This window comes from Melospiza georgiana, chromosome 1, assembly GCF_028018845.1.
Source record: "Melospiza georgiana isolate bMelGeo1 chromosome 1, bMelGeo1.pri, whole genome shotgun sequence".
Taxonomy (NCBI): Eukaryota; Metazoa; Chordata; class Aves; order Passeriformes; family Passerellidae; genus Melospiza; species Melospiza georgiana.
The window spans coordinates 117,098,824-117,109,061 of record NC_080430.1 but is presented as its reverse complement, the minus strand read 5'-3'; the positions used below and the strand labels follow the sequence as shown (position 1 = coordinate 117,109,061).

Here is a 10,238-nt window from a genome sequence, read left to right as displayed (position 1 = left end):
AAATACACCTGGCTAACCTTCAAATTATCAACTATTACAGCTCTTTGGTTACTTTGGAACTGCTTCTGCTACGTGACATTAGCTCAAGGCCAGATCTGCAACTGTCTGCATCAATCTGGCAAAGCTTTCTGCAGAAAGGTGACAGAGAAGAGAGGGAACAAGCTCTCTCCAGAAATGGTTAATCAATAGCTTGCTAGGTTGACTCAGTGCCACTAGATACAGTAGTGTACCCACTGTATATAAATTGTGACCTGTCTTCTGTTTCATTCTCAGTCACCTCTCCTGCCATCCTGGTAGCTACCCATTTTCCACTTGGAAGCTTTTGGGCATTACCAGAAATGTTCCTGGCATCCTGGATCTGGGGAACGGCAGTAATAATTTGTTGTGTGTCTTGGTTTCTTCTAGGGAGGAGAAGAAGGTAAGGACTCTTTGTAAAAGCATCTCCGTGTGCCTGGCCCTTATTTGTGTCAAATATCCTGTGTACATCACTAGGAGAACTGTTGTCAGACACATGCAGGACAGCATAGACAATGCTGTAGTTTGGTCTTTTGAGAGATTTATGTTCCAACCGAATTTTTGTGTATGAACTCCGCAATAATAGTGTATTGATGCCTAGAGGTAGCTGTAGATACAAATCTATGCATCAGGGAGGTAATTAAAATATGAATATGTATGTCCTGATTTCCTAATGTTCTGAGCTGTAATTTCACCTGTATTGTAATCACAGAGAATACCTACTTGTATGTAATTATTGTTTAATACCTTCTTACAAACATATTTGTATTATATCTAGTAACACAATTTAATACAGGTAATATTTATGTATGAGGTGTATTCCTTAAAAGCGTTTATCCTGCTGACACATTTACATAAGGAGTGAGTAATTTGCTTAACTCTTCTTATCTTTTAATTTCCACAGTAGTTTTCTAGTTTTATTTTTTGAAGTTTAATTTTAAAAAAGGTGAAAATAATTAACTTCATTTACTGGAAAAGTTGAAATATTATATGAAAGTTATTTCAGCAGTCAATGTCCTTATGCAGGAAAGCTGTTTCTGCTTAAAAAAAGAAAATAATTTAAACATATGCTTCACTTTAAGTATCTGCTTAATTTACATCATGTACTTGATGACACATTCTCTGGAACACTAGCTCTTATGCTTACTGAGAATCATAGCAAAATTCCCATATTTTTAGAAAGATCTGGTCTATTAATGAGATATGCCAAGAATAACAACCTTTCTATGCTAAAAAGAATCTTTGCTTGGTATTTAAATTAAATTGTGGACAAAATTGTCCAAAAAATGTATAAGATAATATTAGTGTGATGGATTATTTATTAATGTGACAATTTCATAACTGTGTTTTAGCTAATGGCAATAATTTTGCATTTGGACAAGTGAAAAATATACATCTGATCCAGGGAAAAGAAATATTACATAATCAAACTGGTTTATTATGTGTATTATTATGTCTATTAATAGTTAAGTTGTTCTTTCTTATATAGCTTAGCTCTTAAAGGGGAGAAAAATTACTTGTAAATAAACTACTTATTTGTGATTTTTGTCTTGTTTTTTTTTTTTTTTTTCACATTACACAAAACCTACCATCAGTATTTTACATGCCTGATAGTTCTGGAGAAGACATCTTTATACATAATTTTAAATGGAGCTTTTGTTTGTGTTTTGTAGGCGGCAAGGTGAGCCACCACTTGAAAATGGGTTCCTTCCATACCTGGGCTGTGCCTTGAAGTTTGGTGCCAACCCTCTTGAATTCCTCAAAGAAAAGCAGAAGAAGCACGGCCACATCTTCACTTGCCATGTAGCAGGGAAATACATTCATTTCCTCACTGACCCTTTTTCATACCATGCATTGATGCGCCAGGGAAAACACTTGGACTGGAAAAAGTTCCACTTTGCTACTTCTGCCAAGGTATTCCTGGTTTTAATATCTAACATGCGAAGTATCTGCTGGCATACCCAGTTAATCCCTCTAAACATAACTGTGCCTTTGGATAGTTATGGATTGGTTTCACATTTCTGCACTTTTACTGGTTTAAAATATTGAGATCTTTTTTTTCCTCTTCCTAAATGGAAAAGAAATTTGCAGTGATTTGGATGTTCTAAGACTATACATTATTCTAAGACTGTACATTATTTTGTTCCATTGTTATCCTTTCCTCTAGTAAGCTATGAAGTTATACTTTGGCTTGTGTTTCTGTTAGACTTTATCATCCAGGTAACGACAGGCCTTACTTATCATGCATACAATTTATTTTGTGACAGGCTTTTGGGCATGGTAGCATTGACCCAGCGGAGGGAAACACCACTGAAAATTTTCATCAGACTTTCATTAGAACCCTTCAAGGCAATGCCCTAGATGCCCTCATTGAAGCAATGATGGAAAACCTCCAGTATGTCATGCTGCAGTCAAGAGCACCTAGGCTTCAGTCTAATACCTGGGTGACAGAAGGACTTTATACCTTCTGTTGCCAAGTGATGTTTGAGTCTGGCTTTTTAACACTTTTTGGTAAAGAATTTAATTCAAATAATGACAAAAACCTATCATCAAAGCAGGAAACTGAGAGAGCTCATATCCTAAATGCCCTTGAAAACTTCAAGGAATTCGATAAGATTTTCCCAGCCCTCGTGGCAGGGCTGCCCATCCACCTGTTCAAGAGTGCCCACAGTGCACGTGAGAAGCTGGGAGAGGCCCTCCTGCACAAGAACCTCCTGAAAAGGGACAACCTCTCTGAGCTTGTCACCCTGCGCATGTTCCTGAACGACACCCTGTCAACCTTCGATGACATGGAGAAGGCCAAGACCCACGTGGCGGTGCTCTGGGCCTCTCAGGCAAACACCATTCCTGCCACCTTTTGGACCTTGTTCTATCTTCTTAAGTAAGTCCCAATGCTTCTTGCTCCCAAACAAGCAAAATATTTGTCTTTCAGAAACCAATTCATTAGTGCAGGCCAATTCAACTCCTTGATACCTCATCAGTGGTAAAAAACTTACTGTTTGCAACCGAAGTGCTGTGTTGTTCAGGACTTCCACAGAAAAGCCCTTCACCCATCTGAGAACAAGTGGTGGGAGCACAGAGCAATTCTTTAGAAACTTTTTTTTTTTTTTTTTGTTAAGGAACAGCACTCCAGGGCAATGCTACACTTTGTCAAGAAAGCTTTGGAGTAAATCTGTATGATATGACATTAAAAGTGCTAGTTACAGTCAAAACATTAATTGTATTAAAGGCTACAAATATAACTAGACATTTTTAGACCATCTCACTAGAGCAGGCAAAATGAGGTTTAACTTCATTATTGTTTTCACAGATACTTAATAGAAAATAATTTATATGTTGATAAATCCCACTGAAGCTCTACTGTAGATTGCACATGCTGAGCTTGTTACTTGTGAGACAAGTGCACAGCTCAGATAATGCTATCAAATGTCCATTTTAGAGTGGGCCTTTCTGGATTATCTGCTTCAGCTAACACTTTTACTTATCATACCTACTTCCAATGCTAATTTTTGAGATTATTTAGTACTTTTTGCTCCAATAATGCATTTGCTTTAGATTTTCTGAACTTGGGGTCTTTTAACACCCTGATTATGCCTTCCTCAAGACACAATTGGGGCCTCCTTAATTGTGTTTATATATTTCACCAAAGCTCATATATTCCATGTCTGAAAGAAAGGCTAGACAGTGAAGGGTGCTATGTGGGCTCTTGGTATTAGGAAGATTCTTTTCAACTAGACACAATATTGTCACAGCAGTCAGAATAAATGATGTTAAAAAATTGATCTATAATCCTGTTCCTAACCTTTCTACCTGCTGTGGGGCTATTTCCTAATCTACAGCTGGCAGGTTTTTTCCTTATTTTTGGCATTGCTTTTTAGTGCCAATACTGTTTATTACCTGAATTACACACATCAGTTCTGTCCCACTTGTCATTGCATACAAAATCAAATACTTGGGATTCTTTTATTCTTCTTTTTTTTTCCTTTGAAGTTATCATACCTTTGCCAAGACATGAAATAAATAGAACTGCAGCATTTTGCTGCAACATTTTTATTTTAGAAGGTTGTACTTCTCTCTCAACAAAATAAATTTTGGTCAGAAAGAAAGTTAATAGCAAAACCACTTCTTAAAGAATTTTTAAATTTATGTTATCCCTTTGCTCTTTTGATCTTAGGAATCCAGAAGCAATGAGAGCAGCTACCAAAGAAGTGCAAAGTGTTTTGGAAAGTGCTGAAGAGAATATCAGCTTAGATGGCAAACATATTTCCTTGAACCGGAAACAGCTGGATAATATGCCAATACTAGGTATGACTATTTTATGCAGGATTATTTTATGCAGAAATCACACTACAATTTCCATTTATATTTATTACCATATAAATGCTTGCTATAGAATTCCTATGGAATTAGCAAAGAAACAGGAGAACAGGAAACTATATGTTCCTTAACAGTAGCCAACACAACCAGGCTTCCCTATATCCCAGGTGGTGCTGAGACTATCAAAATTCACATGAACAGCATTTTTTCATGGATAATGGTATGTCTCAATAATCCTACACTGAACATAACATAGACACATGGATAATTCTGAACAATAATTTTGTTTGATTATGTCTTTAAATCAAATAAAAAGGTGTTGCCAAAACTTAAATCCCTATTCTTATCACGTGAAGCAATGTTCTCTAATACCATTACTTCTATTTCCTCTCAATATTTTTTAAATTATAATTTTCAGAACTTACAGAGGGTTGTTATGATGCTGTTTTTTAACTACTGTTACTTAAAAAAAAAGAGTCAGCTAATATTGAAACAAAAACTTCCCACATTACTTTTTTTCTGAGTATGGGTTTCTATACAGGACCTCTTAAAGCTTCAGAAAATACTGCTCACTGCACTGTTTCTTTGTTATATTTTCAGTTTTCACTGGTTTGGTCTTTATGTCAGAGTGAAAATATGTCTCACTTTTGAACATTCTGTTTCGTCCACTCTAAGCATTCTTCGTGGGGAAAGCAGATTAGGCTCTCAGTGGTATCTGCAGAAGGGATAGAAATGCTAAAAAGAAATTAGAAAGATACTTTTTTAGGCATTTAGAAAGTTAATATTAAAATATTTCTTCTAATAAATCTAGGGTTGGATAATGGCTCTGAGATAGTTCAAAATCCATGACCTGCCCCCAGTTTCACTGTTTCCATGGCAATCATTCCTTGTCCTGTCCCAACAGACAGCATCATCAAGGAGGCGATGAGGCTCTCCAGCGCATCCATGACTTTCCGAGTGGCCAAGGAGGATTTCACTTTGCACTTGGAGAACGACTTTTACAACATTCGCAAAGATGATATTGTAGCTCTTTATCCTCAGCTGCTGCATTTCGATCCAGAAATCTATGCTGATCCCTTGGTAAGCATTTTTTTGCAAACTGCATTGAACTTGGTGTTCTGGCAGAAGTTAACAGGCCTTTGGATAAAGCACTTATTGAGGTGCCCCATGGCTGGTTCTCTGTTGTACCCCAGACAATCCATTCTTACACCTGAAGATGTGATAGCAAGAAAAAACAAAGGCAGTGAAAGCACTATCTGCAAAACAGGTTTTAGTGCAACCAAAAGGTGTGCTACCAGCCCCAGACAGCCCTCTAGTTACTGCCTTCCTCAGTGAGGGAAGATCATCATTATGAGGGTTTTTAAAGAAGGATAAAGATAATAATTTCCCTAAGGCACAGAATTAGAATTCTTCCAGTTCTCCTTCTGCTGCATGAATAAGAATGCAGATTACAATCCTTGTTGTTAGAGGTCAGGAAAGAAAAGGGGAGTTATCAGCAAAGAACCTGGGATCCTGTCCCACATAACAGAACTTCTCAGCGGCTACTCTTTCGTAAAGAACCCCATGGGGAATGGTGGTACTCTACAATGCTGATTGGTGGAGACATCCTTTTCCCAGCCTGGCTCAGCAGCTTTATCTGGCATCTGGAGGTATCCAAATACCAAGGAACCCTTTTGTGTGTTTAATTGCAGACATTCAAATACGATCGCTTCCTGAACGAGAAGGGAGAGGAGAAGACCGACTTCTACCGGCACGGCCGGAGGCTGAAGCATTACTACATGCCCTTTGGGACAGGCATAGCCAAGTGCCCGGGAAGGCTCTTTGCTGTCCACGAGATTAAACAGTTTTTGGCTCTGATTTTTTCATATTTTGAGATAGAGCTTGTGGACAGTAATGTGAAGTGTCCCTCTCTAGACCAGTCCCGTGCAGGACTGGGTATTTTGCAGCCATCAAATGACGTTGATTTCAGGTACAGGCTGAAATGCTTATGAGTACATGTTTTGTGTTATGCATATACACTATGTACTAGTAGTACATAAATACACTGTATATACTAACAGTACTAAATGCACTGTATAACATATGCTTTATACATTTTATGTATATATGCAAATGAAATGCTTCAAGTCTTGGGGGAAAATATATGAAAAGATGCTGCTTCACCATTTTAATGAAAAATGTGCACCAGCGTGGTACCGGCATTCAGTGGGTTTAGTGCTCTCTTCTGATGCAAATGTTTCCCTTTTTACCAACCATTTTGAAAGGCAAGTTAAGGTTTTCCATTGTGTGTGTCCAGCAGCCGGGTTTTTTTCTGTCAGCAAATACTTTCCCACAGGTAGAATTTCATGAGCTAATTCATAATAATTTCAAAATTGTACTGCAGTTAAAATATAATCTTTTCTATAATTGAAATCTTGGGTGGGGGGCTGGGCCTCCTCATAGGTGAAATAAAGTTTTTGTTGTAGAAAGGCAGATTCACAGTGGGGAGGAGAGAGTTTCCTGGGGAATTACATTTATGGTTTTATGAAAAACTGGAAGAAGATTTGAAAAAAACCTACAGAAATATTCACGTTCAAGTGAAACCTCAAAACTTGTATTATATTCTTTGTAAGATACTTATTTTTAGAAAGTACTAACTGTCTTAAAATAAATTATATTGGCTAAACCAATTGCATCTCGAGACTGTTTGTTGTTTTAACATCTTAGCATTATCAAAGGTTTATGCACTCATCCAAAGCCACCCACATCAGTTTTAAACTAGCCAGCTCAAATACCAATATGGAGATAAATAAATATCTAACACATATTCACCAGTGGTTCTGGCTTCATTTAACCTCATTGCCTAAACTCCATATTCCATGAGCCTCCTTAAGTCTTTTTTCCTAGTCTAATTCCATTAAAGTTACCATGGGTAGTAGTGTGCCCACACATTTTATTTTTAGTGATGGCATGTCCATAAGAACCATTGTTTCATGGTTATTATAATTTAGTTCTCTCTAATATTCCCGTCCTTTTCTGCTACAAGTGGCGGATGTATGTATGTATGTCTGTCACAAAAGTCCATTTTGTAATGAAATTTATTTGGTCTGAAAGAGAGAGCTTTCTTATAATTTGCTGATGAAAAGAACATATGGACTTAAACATTGTTTTTATCCTGCTTTTTTCCAAGAACTTTTGATCTGACCTTTTGTCCTTAACTCAAAAGTAAGCCTCGTGAGAGAAGATGAGATGCAGGACTATTTGATATTTTCACATTCTGGCAAGATATCCAGCCTAGCTGATAGAACTGTTCCTAAATAAGGAATTTTTGATTGAGTTCTAGAATTACTTTGAATTATCTATTCTTTTTTCCTCTCACATCCACCGTGCTAAATATTCAAAGGTTAATAAAAAGATTATGCAGCATGTGCATAACACTTTATTTTTTGTGCAACACACATTTATTATCTGTGTGTTGTCTTTGTAATTTTATTTAATCTTTTTGCATTTTCAAAGGAGAACAGAGAACACCAATTTCATGCACCATGTATAATATTAAACAATTATATATAATGCAAGGAGGGTTGAATTATTACTTTGGTTCTCTTGGGAAGGGTAGTACCCAGTACAGCTTGTTTCCACACTTCTGCCAATTATATTTTGTATGATTCATATAAATTATAACATATTCAATGTAAGCTAATTTGGAGAGTGAATGCAAGCCTGACATGCACCCTGGTACTTGTTTTTATCATTAGAATATCTGCTCCTTCTTTCTTAAATAAATCCTGCTTGAAACAGCAGTTTTTGAGGGCAGCGTGGCTATGTAATATTTTAAGAAAAATACACTTCCTTGAAGAAAAGGAATTCAACATGGAAATCAACAACAGAAAAGAGATAAGACAACTGCTAAACTAATTCTAGGTTGCTTCAAAAATTATGCCTCTTTTACATCCCATTGTCTGCTTCAAACCAACTGCTCCAGACTTTTCTGGCTGTGGTTTAAGGGGTTCTTGTGAGTTCCTTTGGTCAATGAGAGATTGAAGCATTCAGCAGCTCCTCAAGCTGATCTGGCTTTCAGCTTCCCAAGAGTGGGAGAATAATGGAAGATGGGTGAGGAAGATTGGTGAACATGGTAAAATGGCTTGCAAGCTGAGGTGTCAAAAGCCACGTACATCATACCAGTTACTGTTTAGCCTCATGTGCTGGACAACACCTGTGCTCAGATAACACAGTCCTGAGATAGAGGTATCCTGTTGAGCATGGGTGAGATTCCTGTCCTGCTGTGGGAACAACCAAACTGTAGTAAACTACACCTGCATGAATCCCTGATTTAGAAGGAAAAAGAGAAGGTTTGGTGATCCCCTAGCACTCAGAGATCTCCATGGTGTCTGCATCCCTGCCTGTGAGCCTCTGCCTGTGTGCTGCTTTGGGAATCCCCCCACTGGCATCACAATTTAAACCCAGACAACAACCAAGCACCAAACAGCCAGTCACTCACTCCCCCAGCAGTAGGATCAGGGAGAGAATCAGAAGGGTAAAAGCTAGAAAACTTGTGGTTTGGTTTCAACAAAACCAAATTTTCTCTCCATTTCATCCATGCTGTTGTGGTTGTTCCTGTGTCCTGCCTGAGCTGGTTCACACACCAAGGAATACTTACAATAAAGAACTCAGGGGAAGGTGAAAACATCAGAGGATCACTCCACAGATTAAAGTCCAGTTCTGAACACTGTGGAGAAAATAATGATTAAAGTGCAGAATCACCACAAGCTGGTAGAAACCAACATTGTCACCAGACAGGGCCCTGCAAGGGTGGCTCAGGAGCTCCTGCCCAAACTCCTGTGGCACCATGGTCCTCACCACTCAGCCTGGGCCAGTCCTCTCTTGCAGGGACAGCAGCTCTCCATGGATGGCTGGAGCACATAACCTGGAGATTGATATGCAGTGTATACAACAGAGGCAACCAGTCCTTTCTGCTCAGCTCAGGACTCCTGCAGCCTGAGGATGATAAAACATGTCTGCAGGGGACTCTTCTTTTTCATATTGACCCTGTGTTATGCAGATGAAAAGACCCAGTATAAGCCCCTAAATATGCTTCCACTTTGTGACAAAAGACACACAGATGAACTGTTTGAATAGCTTGGATATGGATTTCGTGGTTTTTTTTTTTTTTTTCTTAATATATGTAGGGCTACATATACAAGTATTTTTGTTTACTGCTGTAGCTGCTAATTTTCTAACCTCACTTAAACCCCTATTAAGGGGGTTACACAGATGCAAGTGAGGGGAGAAAAGAAAGTACAAGGTCTGTGGCACTATGCCTCAGCTAATGTAATCAAATACTTCAGCAATCAATACTCATCTGCCTTGCCAGGGTCACAAACACCACAAGGTTATACCAGGGCAATTCTTTCTGCGGTCTCTCCTAAAAGCAGGACTTGTATTAAGACAGGAAAACAAAGAAAAATAATACTAAAACCATAGGAGCAATTAGAAATATATTGGACAGATCCAGGCTGGTAACAAGCAGGCAGCCTCTGCTGTGGGCTGTGTGAGTATTTCACATTATATACTTACTATTTAAAATGCATGAAGAGGTAGGGGCAGAAGAGGAGCCTCAACCTCAGCCTCCAGGTAGGCACCCTAACCATTAGGATAGCTCAGGCATTTTTCTCAGGGAATTTGTAATGTATTTTCTCAAAAAAAAAAAAAAGTAACAGACTCAACAGGATGATTTGCATGACTTCCTGACAGTGCCCTTAGAGCCAAAGTGCTCTCTTAGTTGAGAGAAGATTCAATTTCAGTTTGGGATTGCAGTCCCTGAGGAAGTTGGTGAGTTCAGTCTCTCCCACACCCCCAGGGACAGCTCAATGTTTGTGGTTGTCCTGTGTAGGATGAGTAAGAGTGAGGAATAACCCTTAAGGAAC

General features: G+C 38.3%; 1 protein-coding gene across 1 annotated transcript; it reads left to right on the top strand.

The window, feature by feature from the left end:
* The first annotated feature begins 338 nt into the window (after positions 1-338).
* Positions 339-7,001, top strand: LOC131082273 (cytochrome P450 7A1). Its single transcript, XM_058022026.1, has 6 exons — positions 339-418; positions 1,689-1,929; positions 2,283-2,896; positions 4,190-4,320; positions 5,237-5,412; positions 6,024-7,001. The coding sequence occupies exons 1-6, from the start codon at positions 339-341 to the stop codon at positions 6,321-6,323; spliced, it is 1,542 nt and encodes a 513-aa protein (XP_057878009.1). The 3' UTR covers positions 6,324-7,001.
* The last annotated feature ends 3,237 nt before the right edge of the window (positions 7,002-10,238 follow it).